At 40.1% G+C, this 22,817-nt stretch overlaps 1 protein-coding gene across 1 annotated transcript in view; it reads left to right on the top strand.

Moving 5' to 3' along the window:
- Positions 1-22,531, top strand: part of CDKN2B (cyclin dependent kinase inhibitor 2B) — a 258,420-nt gene extending 235,889 nt beyond the window's left edge. The window contains exon 2 of the mRNA XM_078677448.1: positions 22,071-22,531. Within this exon, the coding sequence (XP_078533574.1) occupies positions 22,071-22,322 (252 nt within the window). The 3' untranslated portion in view covers positions 22,323-22,531. The remainder of the gene's footprint in view (positions 1-22,070) is intronic.
- The last annotated feature ends 286 nt before the right edge of the window (positions 22,532-22,817 follow it).

Below are 22,817 nucleotides of genomic sequence, written 5' to 3'. Positions count from 1 at the left end.
AGCCATACATAAACAAGAGAGTGCCCTACTTGGGTCACCAAGAGGTGTTCATAAAAAGGCTCTCACTGTAGCTAGAAAAGAAAGGGTATGGGGAAGGTGGGAGAGCCTCAAATCCACTGCAAAGCAAAACGATCAATGTGTCTTTTGGAATTTAACATCCTTTGGTAGTAGGAAGGGACACTGTGCCATAGCAACTAATATTCCAGCCAGTGACTGGGTGGCACATTTCTTTGATTTGTATGCACAGGCAAGAGAAATAGCAAACAACCCAGGTAAATCATTGAGCCAATGAACTTTAAGGCAGATATTTGGCAGCCTTGGGGAGGCAGAAGATGTTACTAGGGGGATGTTTGCCACAATCCCCATACTTTGGAATGACCATTGCTTTGCTGAAATATCTGTAGCGGAAATGTTTGCAGCCATTAGGGGTATCATTCCTAATAAAGCTCCAGGATTGGATAAAATACCCAGGTACTTGTTCCAGGGTGAGGTCAACATTTGGAAAGCCTACTTTTCACCAGTTTTACAGCTTTTTTGCAAAGGTCACCTTTACCCTCGACGTGAGCCATGGCTGAAATTGTCCCTATATTTAAAAAAGTGTCCCCATGAACTCCCTATCGCCTATATACCTATTAGTCTGCTCAATAGGTCTCAAAAGCTATTTACCAACATCTTAGTGGGCATGCTTCAGGATTGGATGACAGATAATAACAACCTGTCCCAGATGCAGGCCAAATTAATGGAGACCACGAGCATGAGCGACCAGGTGTTCCGACCCCCTGATGCTAATCTGGAAAACTGTCACTCTGGGGGGAGTTGCGGGTACATCGTATTTGTGGACCTCCGCTCCGCCTTTTATTTAGTGCCCAGGCCATCCTTATGGCGGGTGCTGCAGGAGTTGGGGATGCCTAACTTCTTTCAAGATGTTATAGTGAGGCTGCACAACAATAGGTATGCACAGGTCAGGTGTGGGAAGGTGGGTGAGCTAACAAAGTCATTTCCTGTCAATAGAGGGGTGAAGCAGGGGTGCGTACTTGCCCCCATGCTATTCTCACGCTACATTAATAGCCATATATAGCACTTAGACCGAGGTGACAATGATGCTTCTAAACCGGCGGACATGAGGATCCCTGCCCTCATGCTCGCCAATAACACCCTCCTTCTCTCCAAGTCACCCATGGGCCTTTGAATATTGCCTGACCACTTTGAAAATGTTTGCATAGTGCAGGGCCTTAAAATAAATGTGGCCAAACCAGATTTATGGTAATAAACCTGGGTCATACATCCAGGGCAAATCTGACATTGGCAGGCAACCCCCTGGAGAGAGTGCATATACTTATCTGGGTATCACATTAACAGAGCAGGTGGGGTGGCAGGCACATATTATGCAGCGCAGATTAAAACTACAGCAAGTAGCAGAAAGTATGATAAAGCTGGCCCTTAATTATGTGTCCCGACCGGCACAGCTGGCACTTCAGGTTTACTACCACCAAGCCCTAGGGACGGACACTTATGGTGCGGAAATATGTGGCCATCTAGATATTTCTTCACTAGAATTGGTAGAAAACTGATTCATGCCAACATTAGTGGGTGTCCCTGAAAGTACCCTTAATGCTGCCTCCTAGGCTTGATCTTGGGTTCAGACCCCTTTCAGACAAAGTTGGCCTTTGTTCCAGACTCTTTTGGAGGAGGATCTGGGCCACTCCAGAGCTCTGTTCATACCCAGACGGAATAGAATACTCAGTCTGGTGTGCACGAGTAGCATGCCTTGGATTTAGTACATTAAAGCCACCTTGGGAGAGATTGGGTTAATATCATTGTGGAGTGCCTCCAGAGAGGCTAGGTCAATTTCCAAGAGTAACATTAAATTCGAATATTGGCAGCACCGAGAGTTCCAAATTTACTGTAATGACTGGCACGGCTCTATGACCAGTATCTTTCTCTTGATTAAAGGCACATTCACTAGAGGATTTTCATGGATGAGATTGAACCTCCTTAAGCAAAGCGCTTGTTCCTGTTATTCTGCTATGTGACCTTGGCATTCCGTTCGCTCATGGCCAAAGGGGCCAAATCACCTATGGGGGAAGAACAGCTGTACCCAGCAAGTGGGGCCTCTAAGGAGACTTCAAAATGTTGTTTTTCTGCCTAGTCTACTTAGTTAGCAGCCGGTGATGGAATTTACCACTTTGTCAGAATCTGGGGATTAGAGAATGTAAATCTGCCCCTATAAACAGACATTAGCAAACCATTGGTTTTCACACTCTCCTGTTACCTGCTGGCTACGTGGAAAACCAGGGCAAAAGTCAGTGTCTCAAACAGCTACATTTCTGATGCTATTGTGTTTATGTAGGTAAATGCAACCAAACTTGCACTCTCAACGGTGTACTCTTTTATCCTGAGCCCTATTTCTTTGCACATACAACAGTTTTAAAGTAGTTTTTATGTGGATTCATTTTTATAATATGTATTTATTGTATTGCGTTTATTAATGTTTTATTATTGCTTATTTGTGCGCTTTTATGGCCTTGAGCCGAAAAAAAGGTTTGAACAAAAGCGATTATCAATCATTTGGGGATCGCCATTCACCACATCATTCATAGAGGTAATGGCTCATGGGGAACTCTGTTTCACCACATTAAGCCCCCTCAACTCATTTGTAACAATTGATAACATTTGTGTTGACATGCTCCTTGTTATTTGCTATATTTCATCAGATATGTATGTGGCATTTGTATAACACAAGTCTAACCAAAAGGAAGCTAAGCACTTTACAGGATCAAAGGCAAGTATACAGTCAATGAGTTATAGGAGAGGAAGCTTGTACCTGGGATACAGGAATTGTGTTACATATCCTAGGTGCACAGAAGGAAAAGGTTTGCTGCCTTAGTATTTTATTTTTTACACCTCTCAGGCTACATTCTCATGGTGTCCAGGCTGCTGATGTGCTGTGAGCCACTGGAGACGGTGAACTTGTCTGCATGATTAGAATCTGTGTTGTTGGTGACAACTTTATAAATGATGCAACTGGTTCTGAAGATGGTGCAGGCAAGTAGAAGGAGCCAGTGGGGGATAGACCCCGGATGAACCAATGCCCATAAGGAGAAGCCAAAGTGGAGACTTTGAGGTCCTGGAGCAAGGGTGTTGTCATAATCAAGATGCTGCAGTATAGGGGCTTGAACACCAGTTCTAAAGTTGTTTTCAGGAAGAAATGGTTTCGATTTCTTTGGAAGAGAGAGCTAGTACCAGGCTGTCGTTTTTTTGCCAGTCTGCTTCTATCAGGTGAGGCTGGTGCCCAGGGTGAATCCAAGTGACTTTGCATTTGGTGATAGTTGAGGTTGGAGCAACTTAGAGCATCTGGTGAGACTGTAGGCCCAAGAGAGAAAAGTAGGTAAGGAATGTGTGAAGGTACATTGTGGTTTCAAACCAGAAGAGGATGCTCCAGGTGGATCATCAAGCAATTGGTGGAAAAGATTGACCATACAGGATATTGCAATAACTAGTTTGTGGAGAAGCATTACTAAAAGATACTCACAAAGTTGAAGGATTCAATGTTAGGATAACCTACCCAACTTCCTGGACTATTTTTCTATTTATGAGTATCCCAACTTTTTTTTGTGAACTTGAAACCACATTCAAATCATTTTGTATTATCCTTATTTATACATTCATATAAAGAAATGCTAACACGTATAAATTCACCAAACCCAAACAAAAGAAATGGATAAAGTCATGAGATTATGTTAAAAACTCAAAAACCACAGACATACGACAGTTATAGTGAACTACAACTTGTTCCCCCCATGCACTGCTTATGACCTCACATATTACAGCACTCATGGCATGTTACATGACATCCTTGTTAGCATCGCTCATTATATTTAAATAGCCACATTGTTTACGTTACCAATGAGTTCAGCTAATGATTTTGACAATGTGTTACATCTGAACTTACTAAAAGTGAACAATGTCACTCGCATTAAGAACTCTCTGTTCCAGCAAGTACTGAGAAATTGCACTGAGCACGCGCCCATTGTGATGGGAACCAATAAAGCTGCAAAATTTAAATGAATGCGAGGCTCAGGTGTGTTTGTGGCAGCCCAGGAAGAAGGGGCTTTTTAGCCATGAAACGCGTTGGCAAAGACAATAATGAAACAGATCATTCATTCAGGCTGCATCGGGGAGCCGTATGACGAAGCTCTGTCGAGTGACCTCCCAAAGCTCAAGGGCACTTTGTTAGCAGTATTTCGACACGGCTGCCCCGCCGTGGGGAGGTGCACCATCACCGGCTGGAAACCAAATACAGAATTCAGTAGGTGAGGCTGTTGTTTTGAACTAATCAAGATGAATTTCAGCACAACGCTTCATATGCTAATTCAAGCCTGCCGAATGAGTTGCAATCCTACTATAGGAAATAAATGAACCTTATTTCAACAAATTACATCTGAACTTATTGAAAGTGAACAGTGTAACTCGCATTAAGAACTCTATGTGCCAGAATTCACTGAAAAGTTGCACTTAGCATGTGCCCACTGTGATGGAAACCAATAAAGCTGAAAAATTAAAATGTATGCGAGGCTCAGGTGTGTTTGTGGCAGCCCAGGAAGAAGCAGCTTTTTAGCCTTGAAACACGTTGGCAAAGGCTTTTAGGAAACGGATCATTCAGACAGGCTACTTCAGGGAGGTGTATGGCGAAGCTCTGCCCAGTGACCTCCCAGTGCTCAATGTCACTCTGTTCCCAATATTATGACAGCGCTGGGTCGCCGTGGGGAGGTTCACCATCCCCGGCTGGTAACCAAATACAGAATTCAGTAGGTGAGGCTGTTGTTTTGCACTAATCAAGATGAATTTCATCACAGCGCTTCATATGCTAATTCAAGCCTGCTGAATGATCTGCAATCCTACTATAGGAAATAAATTAGCCTTATTTCAACAAATTACATCTGAACTTACTGAAAGTGAACAATGTCACTTGCATTAAGAACTCTCTGTTCCAGCATGCACTGAGAACTTGCACTGAGCACGCGCCCATTGTGATGGACACCAATAAAGCAGCAAAATTCAAATAAATGCGAGGCTCTGGTGTGTTTGTGGCAGCACAGGAAGAAGGGACTTTTTAGTCTTGAAACGCGTTGGCAAAGACAATAATGAAACAGATCATTCAGATAGGCTGCATCGGGAAGCCGTATGGCGAAGCTCTGTCGAGAGACCTCCGAATGCTCAAGGGCACTTTGTTTGCAATATTTTGACAGCGCAGAGTCGCCGTGGGGAGGTGCACCATCACCAGCTGGAAACCAAATATCGAATCCAGTAGGTGAGGCTGTTGTTTTGCACTAATCAGGACGAATTTCAGCACAGCGCTTCATGAGCTAATTCAAGCCTGCCGAATGATTTGCAATCCTACTATAGGAAATAAATTAGCCTTATTTCAACAAATTACATCTAAACTTATTGAAAGTGAACAAAGTCTATGTCAAACTCTATGTTCCAGCATGCAATGAGAAGTTGCACTGAGCACGAGCCCACTGTGATGGAAACCAATAAAGCTGAAAAATTCAAATGTATGCGAGGCTCAGGTGTGTTTGTGGCAGCCCAGGAAGAAGGGGCTTTTTACCCTTGGCACACATTGGCAAAGACATTAATGAAACAGATCATTCAGACAGGCTGCATCGGCGTGCCATATGGCGAAGCTCTGTCGAGTGACCTCCCAATGCTCAAGGGCACTTTGTTTGCAATATATATATATATAAAGGCTCACAAGTTCACGCTGGTGTTTGAGTGCTGCTCTTTGCTTAGGCAAACTTTGGAGCGTTCATTTAAGGCTGTGGTCCCGCCGCCGAGCATGCACCACCCCGTTAGTCCAGGGGTCACAGCCCGATATTCAACCGAGCTATTCAGTGAAGCATCAGCGCTGGATAAGGACTGTTCCCGTTTGCTGAGTCCCATTCAGGGCTTGTAAATACGTTACCCGGCAGATAATTAGTTTGTATCATCCTTATTTATACATTCATATAAAGAAATGCTAACACGTATAAATTCACCAAAACCAAACAAAAGAAATGGATAAAGTCATAAGATTATGTTAAAAACCCAAATACCACAGACATACGTTTAAATGAAGAACACTGACATTCTTTCTTCTCGTGCAGATAACCATGCTCTATTTTATCTTTAACTTTGTTAAACATATCTCTCTGTTGTTTATTCAGTTGCATCAGTAGCTGTTCTCAGTCCTCAGTTTCAGCTCTTTCATGCTGAATTGCATTTTTCACTTCAATCATAGCTATTGTGGCTTTATTTTGAATAATTGTTTCTCCCAGAGGATTTTGACTTCCTGGTGCTGAACTTTGGCTACTCTGAGAACTGTCCTTGGCTTTCTCAGCAGCAATTGTTTACTTCTGTTCAACCTTATCGCTCATCTTTAAGGTATTTTGGAAAAACTTAGCAGTCTATAGTATCATTGATAGCATTGAAAGAATCATCATAACATTCGTACTGTTCAAGCAATTCAATTTCTGGATGCCATAGCCAGAACAACTGCAAAAGTGCCAAGTAGAAAAACATTTTGTGTCTGGTGTTTGGAAACTCAGCTTTATTTCAGAATATCTCTACTCTCAGGTTGAAAATCAGCAAGATATTGGTTATATGGGAAAGACTTTACTACTCTGTTACGAGCGTACTTAATGTACTTGGAGGCCTTTGTTCTTCTCAGGCTGTATGTGTTTTTCAGTGATTTGCATGTAAGGGTGTGTCTGACTGCAGACAAAAAGCTGTTTACTACCTTCTGAGATGATAGGTCATGGGAATCCAAAATGACATCCATTGTAAACTTTCCTTTGCATCTGTATTTTCTATGACAGTATTTTCGGTACCTATAATTTTGAAATTGTTGCCTTGTCTTAAAATCTTGTCACCAGTTTCAATTGGGATTGCTCAAGTGACATACTGCTCCATGAAAGAACACACATACTCATCAGTATCTGTTCCAGACTTAGGGGCATATTTTACCCATAGCAGCATGTGAATATATGGGGCACCCCTAGCTTTGAACTCTTTGCACCAAAAGAAATCATTCATTTCACCTAGAGGAGGATTTGTTTTGTTACAGATAAAAGCCATCATGGCTTGAAATCTGTGGTTAAAATATCTGCAACATGTGCAGGGCCAATGAACAGAGTTCTCCTAGTTTCTTCAGATTCCTGCCTTTTATATTTCAATTGGACTCTTGCAAGAAATCAAGTAGGTCATCCCATGCATTCTCAGCACAACTGAGTGTTAGAAATCATGTAGGTGCTCCTAAATTTCTCAACTTGCGTTTCAGCTCACCATGAAGATGATACCACTATTAGTTGGTTCCACCTTGACATGCCATGAGATTCAACAAGTTGTATTCCGGCTGCTGATCTTTTCCATGAATTTTCTCAATAAATTCTCTGACTGATAAATTTAGCAGATCTACACCTCTTTTCAATACGTGATTTATGGCATAAGACAAAGCAGACAAGTCACTTTCAAATAGTAGATAAAACATATAAGGGCTATATTGGTTAAATCTAGGGTACTCTGAGTTAAGTCTAGTAGATCTAAACTCGACTGCTGGCATTTGTACAGGCTGGTCATCATACCTACCACATACCTACAAACCTCCCACCTACTCCAGTAGGAAAGAGATGCGGAAAACAGCGAGCTGCTAAACTTTTTTCCGATACACTTAAGGGAGCTCATTAAGATTATATTAATTGATAAAAATCAATAGCATCACCAGCAATTTCTTTAGAAAGTATGGGATGGATGCTATAATGTTCATACATTTCTTCTACTGTGGATCGATCCACCTTTTCTATCTGACCTGTCGATAGTGGTGTGCTGTCCTCTATATGTGTTATATCTTGAAAACTATCTTAATTTTTATAATATATGTTATTTTGTACCAGATATGAAGTTTCATTTTTAACTTTACTAACTCTTGTCATATCTATTTACTTTTGGTTGGGACACCATTTACTAGAATTACAAGTCACTCTTCCAAATTACTCTGTACCCCTATAGTTTCAATATTTTCCTTAAACTCTAATGGCAAGTATACAATTCTACCTCTTAAATGTTCCTGGAGCTCATTTGGGGGTAATTGCCCTGTCATTGGTTCCATAAGAACTATAGTTTAAAATGGATGTATACATTGGATTAGTATGGATCCATAAACATTCTAATCTTTAAGTACTGCTGGAATAGGTACCAATTTTAAGTTGTGTACTGCTCTAGCAGGCATTTCTTTTCCTCTTATTTATTATAGCTGTACTTACATATAACTTGCCAGGTGGAGAAATCAAACTGTTCCTCTACAAATAAGTAAACAGCAAATTCAAACCACTTATCATTATTCTCTTTTTTACTTTTAATGTACAAATCAAGATTACGGGTTTGACTTTTGTAGTGAGAGCGTCAATAACATATACAAACTTAGGGGCCGATTAGGATCGCGGACGGACTTGAGTCCGTCCGCGACCCCTGAGGAGGAGGGAACGTCCGCAGGGGCTGCAGCGTTCCCTCCGAGCAGATTAGGATGTGACCGCCAGGGTGGCGGTCACATCTTCTATCTTTAACATTGCGACCGCAAGGTTAAAAATGCATGCATCGCATTTACATGCACAAAGCGGCAGGCACCGCGCAGTGCCTGCTGCTGTGTGCACGCAAATGCAGGGGGGTACCATAGGTACCCCCTCATGTGCACCCCCCACTCCCCTTCAGCCAGGGGGACTGCAACGGGCCCCCGAAGTGAAAGTCCGTATGCTTTTCCACGGCGGAAAAGCCGCCGTGGAAAAGCATGTTTTTACCACCATCCTAATATGCCTGGCTGTGTCTGATAGACACCGCCAGCCATGTTAGAGCTTTTCCGCCGCGGTCGGAAGGCGACCGCGGCAGAAAAGCTGCGGACGGACTTCCTGACCCCAGCCATCCTAATCTGGCGGGGGGTCTTTGAAGGCTCCGCAGTGGTTTTTCCGCATCCTCTGGGCCGGCGGACACTTCCGCCGGCCCGGAGGATGCGGACAAACCGCAATCCTAATCGGCCCCATAGTTTGGTTTCTCGGAACTCAATGTGTTAAAATTTGTAATCCCTTTTTGAAAACTACCAACAGTAATACCTATGACCCGTTCTGCAACTCCTGTTGACACCAACTTTTCATTTTCCCTGTACTCCTGTTCAGGGCCAAAAAAACAAAACTGTACATCATCACAAACCTTTTCTACCTCTATTACAGTACCATAATAAAGAGCTCTATTCATTTCTCCTAAAAGTATAGCACTGGTTTATACATAGTAAAGTCTTCTAACAAAAGTTATTATTTTTGAATGGTGTACACCTGACATTCTGAAATGATAAAAGCTGCTTTGACACACTTTTTTTGACAAGGTAGTGGGTGTCCTTGTAAATTAGTATGCTTTCTTACTTTGCAGTGATCTAATCCTTGCAAAGTAGCTATTTTCTGTTTCAAACTTCTGCAAGGAAACATACGGAGGAAATTTATCAATATATCAAGTGATTGTTGTTGAATTTTGCAAAACTACTGCAATTCCATTTGTAGGCAGTGGCATGTCTGCGCCTTCTTTGCACCTCTTCAGCAATCACTTCCTCTACATTTCTGGGTACCATTACTTCTATTGGAATAGGAGTACCATTCTTCATTTAATAACATCGTCCAGATTCATCAACTGCATGCACTAATGTGTTGTCTTCCAAAAGCCTTCTTCGTTAAAGTATAGCTCAGTGCTCGAAATATGTATCCATTCACCTCTAAAATCTTTGCAAAAGTTACTTCTATTAACGCATGATTTCTTTTGAATCGGTCTCCTCATAGACAATATTATCTTATTCATTGTCTTTATTCTGTTTAAAATCAAGATAAATAGCTTCTTCTTCAGAGTAAACACCTTATCAAATGGTGCAGAGCAGGAATATCGAAGGAGAAATATTGTGAGACATAAATATTGCCGCAAAAATATTGTGGGGAAGAAATATAGTCAGCAAAAATATCATTAACAAACACACCAAGGAAAAAGAGGGTCAAAGAGACATTTTTTAATACCAGCCTCAGTTCAAATCCCCAAATACCCATATCATACTAACCAACTGAACTAGGGGTCTAACGAACATCAAGCCAACAAGTGCAGTGTAAAGTCACAAAGAGAGTTGAAAAAGGGGAATAGTGAACACAAAAAAGGAGTGGTAAGGGAATCAGAAGAAATTGAGCAGAGCTAGGATTCCCATCAATTGTCAGAGTGATCAATCTTACCATTTGGTTATCCAGCAATATGGATAGTGCATCTCCTGATCATGGAGACAGACCTCCAGCATGAAAGTTTGCTCAATGGGATCTGATGCAAGGCCCCTGTACCAGGTGAACCAGACTTATCCAATGTATACAGTCTGTGATCACAGGGAATCAAAAAGCAGTGCAAAAAAATTATATATCAAAGTGTGTGATTTTAAAATAGAGTCGTGAGGAGGAAAATAATAAATGTATTCATGTTAATCACCCCACTCCCTAGACTAAAAACAGAACAGTGCAAACAGCAGTGTTAACAAATAACTGCTAGGTTAATTCGGCCAACATGTTTCAGCCTACAGGGTAAGAGTGCCCTAGGCTTTCATCAGGACCTCTGTTCTTAATGGTTGCTACTGCTTTAATCACTCTTATCATAAAAATTAAAAGAGCGTGAATGTGAAGAAATATATATAAGAAAATAATAATAACAATCTATGAAAAAGTGGTTGGAATCAATACAACCTACTGTCACATATCCTCCGCTTCAAGCGATGCAGATGGCATCTGTAAAACATATTTATAAACACAATCATCATTAGTTCACCATCACATCAAACAACTCATTATTGTGTTAAGCAAATCGGCCACTGGTGGCTTAATCTGCGTCAATTTCTAAACAGTAAAAGAAACTTAGATCTCTCACCCGTCTTGATCGGGGACTGTATCTCACCTCACCTGGACCTAGCTCAGGATAAAGAGGCCCCGCTCTGCAACGAAGACAAACGGCAGGGAGGACAGAAAGGAAAAAGGGGGTAAACTACACAAGTTCACAAACTTACAGTTCCCACCTTAATTCTGTGTCACAAAACACTTAGATCCAATTATAGTTTACATGAAGAGCTGTATATAGATGTTATCGACAGGCCTTCACATTTCCTACTCCATGCTAGGAGCCGCCTTGTTGTACAGGTCCTCTAGACTCTTTAAAAAAGGTTTGTATCCCCCTTTGGACCTCCATTGGCTTAGAAGAAAACAGGTACAAACCAAACAAACTTTGTCAAGCTCAAAAAACTTTTTAACAAACAAATGCAACCCAACAATCTTAAAGCAGTCATCACTTTCTAATACCCTATAGACCCCAACTGACTTAGAGGCAAACAGGTCCAACTGGTCTTTTGGCAGTCATGTAAAAAACAAAGAACTTTAAGCAAACGTCAGGCTCTGAAGCTCAAAACTATTGTGGAGTCCTGGGAGCCTACCTATCCGTCGGTACCTCAGACGTATAATGAGTCAAGGGGGAGGCACCGACGGGACTAGGGGGAGTCCTTTAATCCTTAGCGTAATTGCTCTTCCCACATGTTAGTAATTATCGTGCTGAGTGTATAATCGCTGTAGTTATGTAGCAACACTTAAACACACTTTTTTGGATGTGAATAACAAAACTTTATTGATCTGACTTGACTCGGTAGCCACATACTCTTCTTGGCTTCGTGTATCCAATTTTAATGTAGGCGGGACAAGAAAGCCACGTCTTGACTGCGGGACATTTTGGATTTGTTAGCCCCCTAAAGAATCAATAAATATTGAGGGGTTCAAAATATTCACTCGCTTTTCAATCCCGAGGGACTCCATGGCCACAACTTCGTGTTCCCGCATTCTCAGGAGATCACGTCTCCAGACTACATGATGATGTTGCACCCATGGCATCTGTAATTCGACATGGGGGCGATCTTTCTGAGCTGTTATGTCATGTGAGCACCATTACCAATTATGAAACACAATAAGGCAATTCACAAACATTAACATTGCTGTGTGGAAAATGTACAAAGTGATTATCGTTGAAAAGCCAAAAGATGTGTCACAGGAACATGTGGGTCAGCACTACAAAACAACCTCATCACTGTGACGTTTGTAGCTCAGCAGATATTATTAACTCTTACTTAGTTATTCACATGGTGATAGCATAAAACTCAAAAGGGAGTAGGGTATGGTCAATACCTTATTACAACAAACCTAGATTACTGTTCATTTATAGAAATAGCCCCCTACATTACCATGATTGGCCATAAGGTGCAATCGGTATACAGTCAAAATATCGAGTTAAAAATATAGAATTGCATTAATATCGAATTAAAAATATAGAATGGACAAAATATCGAATGGACAGAATATAGACAACAAAAATATCGAATGTAATGGACAAAATATTGAATGGACAGAATATAGACAACAAAAATATCGAATTTGAGGTAAGTAAGTTAATATTGATTTACATAAATATAGAAAGTCAAAATATCGAAGTATATAATATAGATGTTAAATATATCGATTTTTTAATAATATTGAATTTTTTAAAGTGTTTTTATGTTATTATATGTGTGAAAAGTGTATATTTATTTTATAATTTATTTTAAGTAATGAATTTTATGGTATTTAATTTTTGCGTAATTTAATTCTGTAGCGGGTTGTGGGTTTATAGGGGAATAGGGTGGGAAGTAATTTAACTATTAATTGATTAAATGTTTTAATGTATTTATTGGTATTTATCTTGAATTAATTGTTAATTAATTTTTAATTGGTAATTAAATAAATTATAATTGGTAATTAATTTTTATTAATTGATTAATTGATAATGATGTTAATTGTATTAATGTATTTACTGCAGTGGGTTGTGGGTTTATAGGGGAATAGGGTGGGAAGTCATTTAATTGCAATTAATTAAAAAGAAATATTTATTTATTGGTATTTATTTTTAATTAATTGTTAATTATTTTTCAATTGCTAATTAATTAATTGTAAATTGGTAATTAATTTGTATTAATAGGTAATGATTTTTAATAAATAATTTGTATTTGTATTTTTAATTGATTAATTATTATATTATATTAAATTGGTAATTATTTTGAATTATTTTGTAATGGGTATTAATATTTAATTTGTTTAATTAATATATGAAGTATTTACTTCCCTACTGTTGCACTCACTGGAGTGGGAATAGTAATTTTTACCCCTATGCTATCCAACGCTTTCCCTACTGTTGCACTCTCTGGAGTGGGAATAGTAATTTTTACCCCTACGCTATCCAACGCTTTCCCTACTGTTGCACTCTCTGGAGCGGGAATAGTAATTTTTACCCCTACGCTATCCAACGCTTTCCCTACTGTTGCACTCACTGGAATGGGAATAGTCATTTTTACCCTCCCGCTATCCAACGCTTTCCCTACTGTTGCACTCTCTGGAGTGGGAATAGTCATTTTTACCCCTACGCTAGCCAACGCTTTCCCTACTGTTGCACTCACTGGAGTGGGAATTTTAATTTTTACCCCTACGCCATCCAGCGCTTTCCCTACTGTTGCACTCACTGGATTGGGAATAGTAATTTTTACCCCTCCGCTATCCAGCACTTTCCCTACTGTTGCACTCACTGAAGTAGGAATTGTAAGTTTTTACCCCTATGCTATCCAACGCTTTCCCTACTGTTGCACTCACTGGAGTGGGAATAGTAACTTTTACCCCTCGCTATCCAACGTTTTCACTACTATTGTGTTTATTTTGTTATTAAATGTATGTTTTATTCTTTTTTGATAGTTTAATGTGTTAATTAAATGTACAACATTTTATTCAATTTTAAAATATTTATATATTTGTATATTTTATTTTTATATAATTTTAAAAGTTTATAAATTAAATAAAGATAATAGTTAATACAATGTATTTAAGTAAACAAACGTATATGTACAAATGATTTTGTGTTTATATTTATTAAATTAAGTTTATTAGTTATAATTAGTTAAAATATATATTACATTTAATTTATTTTGTTAATAGCATTAATATAATTACATTTTATTTAAGTTATGTATTTTTTTTAAGTTGATATTTTTTACTTCTATATTTTTTACATTGATATTTTTGTCTCGATAATATTGTACTTGCCTGTTTAAGTAAAGGGAGTCGATATTTTTGTTATCGATATTTTTACATCCATATTTTTTTCATCGATATGTTTAACATCGATATTTTAACATGGAACCTTATCAACTATACCTTCAACATATTCCTTTTGTCTGATTGCTTGTGTTCTTCTTTTATACTTCTTCATAGGTGCTAATAAGTTGTGAATTACTCTACTATGGAATATTCAAGGAACATACACATTCTAATTTCCTTGAAGTGCCTCTGCCTTCTGGTTTAAGTCTTTTTTTGACAATTTCTTACTTTTGATATGAGACTTTTTGTCCTTTTTTAGTTAATGTTATACTTTCTTTTTATTTACTTGTTTTTTTGCACTCTTTCCAGTTGTGCATACACAATTTTAAGAAATGTCCTTGTCCTCTTACCAGCAGTTCTTTTCTCTTTGACCACCTTTTCAGTATTTCGCCCCATCTGTTTCTCAGTTCTGAGGAGATGGTGAGTTTGCTAATGTTTCTTTCTTCTCTGACTTTATTATGGCCTTTTTACTCTCTGTAGTTAACTAGATATTGATGTCTGCAAATAAAAAAACAGAAGCAAATTTACCAGTTAATTATGCTGCATCAGAAGTTTTTAATCATTTAAAGATTTTGTTTATATGAGCGCATATTGCTCAGTGAATTGACAGACTACATGTGTTACCTTTTCACATATCAACCACCCCTCTGGCCTAGCTACAGACTATCTCGGTGGTTCTTATATCTAGTAGAAGATCAGATATGTGTTGTGTAGGAATTTAAAATATGAAGATTTGTCTAGCAGTAAAATTGCATCCATAGACTAAGCTGTACAACGCTCAAAACATGATGGAAGGGTTACTTCTCGGCATGTTAAGCTTGAAAGTGTCAGTCCTTTAGTAGATATGTGAATAAATGTCTCAGTCCATATCCGGGGCTGTTATTGCATATGTCTGTTAGTTTGTGGGTACATGAATGCCTCTCTTCATAACCACTAGGGTTATCTAAATGTGTCTGAAAATGGCTGCATGGCTTGCCTCCTGTATGTGTTAGTCAGTATTTGTTTTTGTAGGTGTTTGTGCAACTGCCGTCATTAGCGATTCATAGATATCACTTGTGCCTCTCTATATCAGTAAATATTTAGGTACTTCTCTCACTTTGTCAGTGGGTGTGTTAAAGTGTGGATGGCAGGATGGAAGTTTAATGGGGCACATGAGTCTTTATGAGTGCATATAGCTCACTGAATCTTTACACTACATGTGTTACCTTTTAAGCATATAGTGTACCCTATAGCCTAGCTACAGTCTATCTCAGTGGTAGCTTATATCTAGTTACAAATGAGTTTATACCTTGTGTAGGAGTTTAAAATATAAACGTTTGCCTCTTGCATATGTTAGTAAGTATTAGGTTATTTAAGCGTGTGTGCCTCTGCATCCATGTTTAGGAGGTCCTGTCACAGTCTGTATGAGTGTTTGACTGTCTGTACTTGTATATTTAGGTATGCCAGATTAATGGATGGCAGGGTGCATGTATAATTGGGCACATGGGTCTGTAGGAGCGCATATAGCTCAGAGAAAATTCAGAGTACATGTTTTACCTTTTAAGTGCACAGCTTACTGCAATATGGCCTAGCTATAGCCTACCTTAGTGGTCAGTTATATGTGGTACAAAAGGAGTTTACCACTTGTGTATGAAGACAGCGCTAGCAGTAAACCTGCATTCACAAACTCAAGTGTGCAAGGCCTGATTCATAATGCATGAGCTAATTTTCTGCATGTTAGACTTGAAAGTGTCAGTTTTTTTACCAGATATATGAATGAATGTCTCAGTTCATATCTGGGACTGTCATTGCATGTGTATATAAGTTTGTGGGTAAGGGGCTCTCATTTAATGTTTATGTACGTTTCTGGGTAAATAACTGCCTTTCTTCATAGCCTCTATGGTTATCTTCATGTGTCTGTAAGGGGCTGCATTGTTTGCCTCCTGGATGTGCTGCTAGGTTTTAAGTTTTTTTATGGTGTCTTTGCAACTGCCTTTATTATCTAATGAATAGGTTTTCACCACTCTCAGATTTGGAGCTTTGTGACTGACTGCCGGAGAGTTCTCCAGGCCCTTGGGGTGATTTAGAACCTAAGAATGATATTATCTGCCCAAGCTGCCCTGTAGATGAGGGCAGCACATTGGCAGTACTGCAGAGGCAACAGACGTCTAACATTATATCCTGGAACATTGCTGGTTTGGCAAGTAAGTTCTCAGACCCTTCATTTTTTTTTGTTTGAATATGTTTTTATTGGTTCAAAAAGCAGTTATCAAGTCAGTAGACAGTGCAGAAACAGTGACTAGGGAACGCAATCGAACTTGTGTCATGTCTGTTCCTTTGGACATGCATATTGTAAAAGAAATAACAGTCACACCTGACTTAATAATAGATCAAAGTAGTCCACTGGGCAATAGTTACAAATACTGTCCATATATCAACAGATAATAGGAGCAACAGCGGTTGCTAATCCACAGGGACTGTCGACTGCTTCTACATATCTCTCCTCCGGAATGGCATGGTGAGGGCACTCGATACACCATACAGATAATTGCAACTTTTCACATATATACTCTTGGCATTATACATATCCAAATCTTACTTTAAACTCAAGAAAACAATGAGTGACAATAATCAACAAAACATGAAGACTTAGAAACAGGAGACCAAATACCTACAGATGAGCAGAGCATACGTGTACATGCGCCACTCTATGGAAAGGCGGTCTGAGGGGTTGGAAGCAAGTGTGTCCGGTGTGATACCAGCGCGGGGGCTGGCCGGAATTGCCTATAGGGAAAAGTGTCGGGGGGGGGAGGGGGCGGAAGGTCAGCACGGAGCAGAAGGGGGGGGCAGCGAGGGGGGAGCAGATCAAGAAACAAGGGCAATGGAGGAGGACGTTCTCAGACCCTTCATGGTTATCTTTTATTAGGCAATTTAAAATCATTTGTCTACAAGAAACTTGGCTTGTGGGTCACAGCTTACTATTGGAAGGTTATAAGGCCTTTTTCTCCCCAGCAATTCCCTCTGTAACAGGGAGATCAAAGGGAGGATTGGTTACGAACATTTTGCTGGCCCTGGAATGCTGTATCCAATCATTATCCACCACTGTAGTTTCACAGATGCTGGTTCTGGGAAGAAGGGCCCATGTGCTGGGTCAAGTTAATTTCCATAACTCAGTTACTAAGGAACAAGGGTGTGGTAACATCCAACAGATGGGTTCTCTATTACATTTGCTGGGTAGCAAAGTTGGGAGTAACATTTTAATTATGGGAGATTTTAATATTCATCCCTGTGGAGACCCTATGATATCCTGCTTGAGAGAGTTGGGATGCTCACGGGTGGAAGGGATCCACTTTGAACATAGCACTCAAGGGGACAGTTTGATTACCATCATGCAGGAATTTAATTTGTTATCTGCCTGGTCCCTATTAGATGAGTGTCGCTTTATGGAAGTGCCAACATTTAAGGGGAAAGGGCGGGGAACATTTATTGATTACATTATATTCTCATCCTCCCTACATTATTTTTTTGATAGCTTTGGAGTGACAGAGAATGTTCATAGTGATCACAACCCCCTTAGTATATCATGCTCTAGTTCTGTCCTATTTGCCAAAAATGTAGTTGCACTAAGAGGTGTTGTTAGACCCACAAGTGGAAACAGGCGACTAAAATGGTCACAGATATTTCCGGAGGGTTTTTATGAAACTATTAAGGAGGTCTGTGAACAGGATATATTGTCTTGCAATTCCACTGGGACTACCCTGCATACTATTATGAGTGCTTTTGATACTATTTCTCGTATATTAGGAGATTTATTAATTGCGCCACGAAGCAAAAAGGTTAGCTTCAAACCAAGATGGTTTGATGCTGCATGTACACAGGCCTCTAATAACCTACATAAGGCCCTGTAGGGAATTCCTAGGAATCGTATCCTGATAAAAGATATGCGATCTGCCTATAAAAAAAACACTGGCAAATAGGAAATCAAGTTTGAAAAAGATGGCCTGGACGGAGTTGATCGAGGCCTGTACAATCAGAGACAGCGCTAGGTTCTGGGGCATAATTAATAAACCAATAGTAGATAACGGGGAGGTAAGGGCTTTGGGATCACACATCACTGAGGAGGAATGGGTCTCTTACTTTACAGCGATGTTTGAAGACCCGAATCCCGCTACCTGCTCCCAAAGCAATTTTGCTGGTGACCCAATTATAGTTTTTACACAGGGAGAGGTTGAAAGGGGTATTGCTGGCCTAACTTGTTAAAAGGCACCAGGGCCTGATGGAATACGTCCTGATTTATTCAAGTCAGACTCTGCTTTTTGGGCACCAATCTTAACTTCTGTACTTATTGCTGCGGCTATGGTGGCATGTCCTGGGTCCTGGGCCACTTCTACCATAGTTCCCATATTTAAGAAGGGAAGTCAGGATAGTCCCCATTGCTACCGCCCGATCTCGCTACTTGATTCAGTGGTTAAGGTGGTGGGGCGGGTGCTCTTGGAGAGACTGACTACCTGGGCGGAGGACCATGAAATTGTAGCACACATTGAATATGGTTTCTGCCCGGGAAGGCCCACGGTAGCCCAGTGCCTTAACCTGACAATGGTCATTAGCAAATATACAATTGTGCGGTCGGGAACCATCTACCTGGCCTTCGTGGATTTGTCCTCGGCATTTGATTGTGTAAATCGGGAGAAGCTGTGGCAGTCCATGAGGGCCATGGGAGCTGACTGTAGCATTGTGAATTTTCTACAGGATTTACATCAGGAAACCATTGCTCAGGTGCGGTACTAAGAGAACATGGAGGTTTCTAGGCCTTTTGCTCTGAGGAGGGGGGTGCGACAAGGATGTATTTTAGCACCCTTTCTGTTTAACCTCTATATCAATGATCTCAACAAGGTTTTATCAGCTGCAGCTGTTGACTGTCCATACATAGGGAGGCGTCCACTTCCAATTCTTTTATATGCGGACGATGCGGTTCTTATTTCAAGAACTGCCAGGGGTCTGCAGTCACTTCTGGAACTTTTCTCCACTTTTATGGTGATCGGGATTTGACAATTAATAACTCGAAATCATTTGTTATGCAGCTGGGCGCACGGAAAAAATCCCGCTTTCAGTTTAGAGCAGGCACAGCTATGATCCCGCGCACAGATGTTTTTTCTTACCTGGGTGTGGTTTTAGATGATAAACTTATGTGGGGCCCGTTAAAACAGAGAAAAGAGGGAGACTTGATGAGATTGAATGGTGCTACATTTGATTTTGCCTCCAAATTAGCTAACAGACCAATTGCTGGATTAATGAAAATATATCAAGCTAGATGTGTTGCAACAGCTGCTTATGGGAGTGAAATCTGGGGCTTTAGTAGCCTGGATGGACTGCAGGTGACGGAAAATAAATTTTTAAAGCGTGTGTTAGGAGTGCCTGGAGGTATTGCTAATTTGATAGTGCATGAAGAACCAGGCTTGCCCTTTTTGTGTGATACTTTGGCCCTGCGTCCCATTATTTTTTGGTTAAATATATGGATAAATAAGCATTTGTTGGTGACGCAACAAATTTTAAAAGATTGCATGAAACTTGACAATATGCTGAGAATCCCGTGGTTTCAGTATATTAAACGAACGTTGGGGAAACTGAATCGCCTAAACCTCTTGAGCAGCCCTGATACAATTTGTAAAAAAGATATAGGATTAATTAAGGAAACTTTCCTTACTCTGAAATCACAGGCAAGGGAGGAGATTGAATTGTCTAAACCTAGTGTGCGTACATTTATTATGTTGAAAACCACACTAGGGGCTGAGCCGTCTTTATTGGGGGCTCTTACGAATTATGATCGCTACCTGTTGACCAGATTTCGTTTAGATCTATTTCATCTCCTGCTTGCTGTACCAAGGGGCAGCAGGAAGGGCCAACACTTATCACCCTGTGGTTGCGACGGGATGTCCCCACAGGATATTTTACACTTTATGTTTTTATGTAAGCTTTATTAAGGCCCCCGGAAATACTTTTTAATTCCTGTTTTAAAAAAGATTAACTTTATATAGGTTCGGCCAGCTCTCCTGTTTCTTCAGTTACTAAGGGAAGATTGTGTCCCTTTTATTGTTGTTTTTTTAAAGTCTGCAATCAAGTCTAGGGTCAGTTATGATTAATTGTTTTTATATTTATGTTGTGATTTTAAACTTGTAAATGAGAAATGTGAGTACAACCATTATGTATTATGGCTGCTAATGAGTATATGTTCTCTGTTTTATTCATGACGTATTGACGACTAAATTTGTATTATGGGGTTGTGTTTAAGTATACTTTTATGTTTTTTAATTGCGAAAACTGAATAAAGTTTATTTTGATTTGATTTGAACTGCCTTTATTAGCTCTACATACACTACACTTGTGCCTCTCTAGATCAGGGAATGTTTAGGTGCTTCTGTCAGTATGGCAGTGGGTGTTTTAGTGCTTGTGTGCTATTTCACTAAGGTTTATCTGATTAAACAGTAGGCGGCAAGGTGGATGTTTATTGGGATATATATATGTATATATATATATATATATATATATATATATATATATATATATATATATATATATATATATATATATGTTCACTGGAGAGAAAAAAAATAGGTTTCAGGGACTTTATAGTTAGGCTGACATTTCACTCGTACAAAACCAGAGAAATCCAGCTGTTATAGTTAGCTGAGCTAACTATAACTCGCGCCCCCGTACTGCACCGCTGATGATGTCACATATTACAACACTCCTGACAGGGTCAGTGATATCACTGGTGACATCACTCATGACATCTCAAATTACATCACTCATGACATCATCCACTTAATCTCTGATGCACTTCCTCACACCCTAATTTAACCTTTCATACAACCACTCTAAATACAGACTACCTTTCTCGAAACCATAGACACACCAATACCAGTTAGTACATACCCACTCACTGATTCATAGGTCTATGCACACATCCACTCACTCACCCACACAGTCACTCATACACACAGTCACTCATCAATATAGCCACAGATATATGCACTCATACACCAATACAGACACTCAAAGACCGCTACTCACCCATAGAGTTACTCGCACACCTGGTTAGTCACCCAAAGAGTTAATCACACTGCCATTTACTCACATATACAGTTATACACACACCACCTCACTTATTCGTACAGATACCTACAATCACTGTCATAAGCACACACTCATCCATTGAGTCACTCTCACATTCACTCACTCTCACATACAGTCACTTATATACTCCAACACTCACATATACTGCCTTTCAGCTTGTTAACCCTAAGGCAGCTCTTGCCATTGAGGCATGAGTTGGGTTTTTTTTTGGGGGGGGGGGATACCCATTGGCATGGCAAGCTCCTCTCAATTCTGCAGGCAGGCCACGACAGTCCTCTGAGCACCAGCTGCTGGGATGGACATGATTTTTTTAACCATTCCAAGATGCCTCCATTCACAGGCATGCTCACGCATGCGCATCTGGCATCAGGGAATGTAATTTGTGCTGCTTTACCAAAATCCATTTATAGACTGCCCCACATATGAGTGCATGTCTGCAACGCCCATCTGTATGCTCTTAAAGCACAGTAAAATGCTCGCTACACGTTATAGCAAATAAGAATAATTTGGTCATAAAGCCCACTGTAATTTTGGCCCAGAGAAGTAGACTGTATTCACTGATGGTTTGTATTGATAACTACTAACGAATCCCAACAATGCATCAAGGTACTCTGACATACAGTTTCATGCAAAATCCAAGCAATATACATATAATTAATTGATATGACGAGTGCTTATACTTGTATTTGTTTTTCCTTGTGGCAGGTCATGCAGATGGGGAACCCAGCCATTGCACAGCTGTTGTTAGAAAATGGTGCCAACCCCAATATGGCGGACCCCAGCACCGGCTCGTGCCCTGCACACGACGCAGCCCGCGAAGGCTTTCTGGACACCCTTCTGGTACTCCTGGATGGAGGAGCGAGCCTCAACGGACCATTGGACAACTACGGGAAGCGCCCCATTGATGTAGCCACCAACAATGTCCTCTCAGGGCTGAAAACCAAACGGCTGGTGTAAAACCAATAGGAAAATGGGTCCCTCAATGTGATCGCACTTCATGCTTTTCCGAATCTTTTAGGTTGAATCATTAGATGGCGCTTTACAACAGACAAAACTGAAAATAAAACAAAAATAAAACTGCTGCTTTTTCAATACCAAATATGTACTCATTAACCTGGCCAGTCTAGTCATCAGTTGCATGCGCGTCCATTGGCTCCAATTAGAGGCACACAGGTTTCTCCAAGTCCATCCTATTTTATTTAAGGTTGTAAAGTGTTAAAATGTATGTTCTCAGATGGTATTTTTAAATAACATTTTACATCGCAAAATATTCGGATATAATACACCTTTACCCAGAGGTCAACTACACATTCAGTTTCCACATTTATTAATAAAGTTGATTGTAGTGTATATCAATCCTTTAACAGGGTATTTCCAGGAGCGGTGAGTCCATTGGGGCGTTGGGGCATTGCCCCACTAACCACATGGTCACGGAGGAAGATTAACTTCACC

The sequence above is a fragment of the Lissotriton helveticus genome, chromosome 2_1, assembly GCF_964261635.1.
Source record: "Lissotriton helveticus chromosome 2_1, aLisHel1.1, whole genome shotgun sequence".
NCBI classification, from domain to species: domain Eukaryota; kingdom Metazoa; phylum Chordata; class Amphibia; order Caudata; family Salamandridae; genus Lissotriton; species Lissotriton helveticus.
This window is presented reverse-complemented; position numbering and strand designations above follow the sequence as displayed.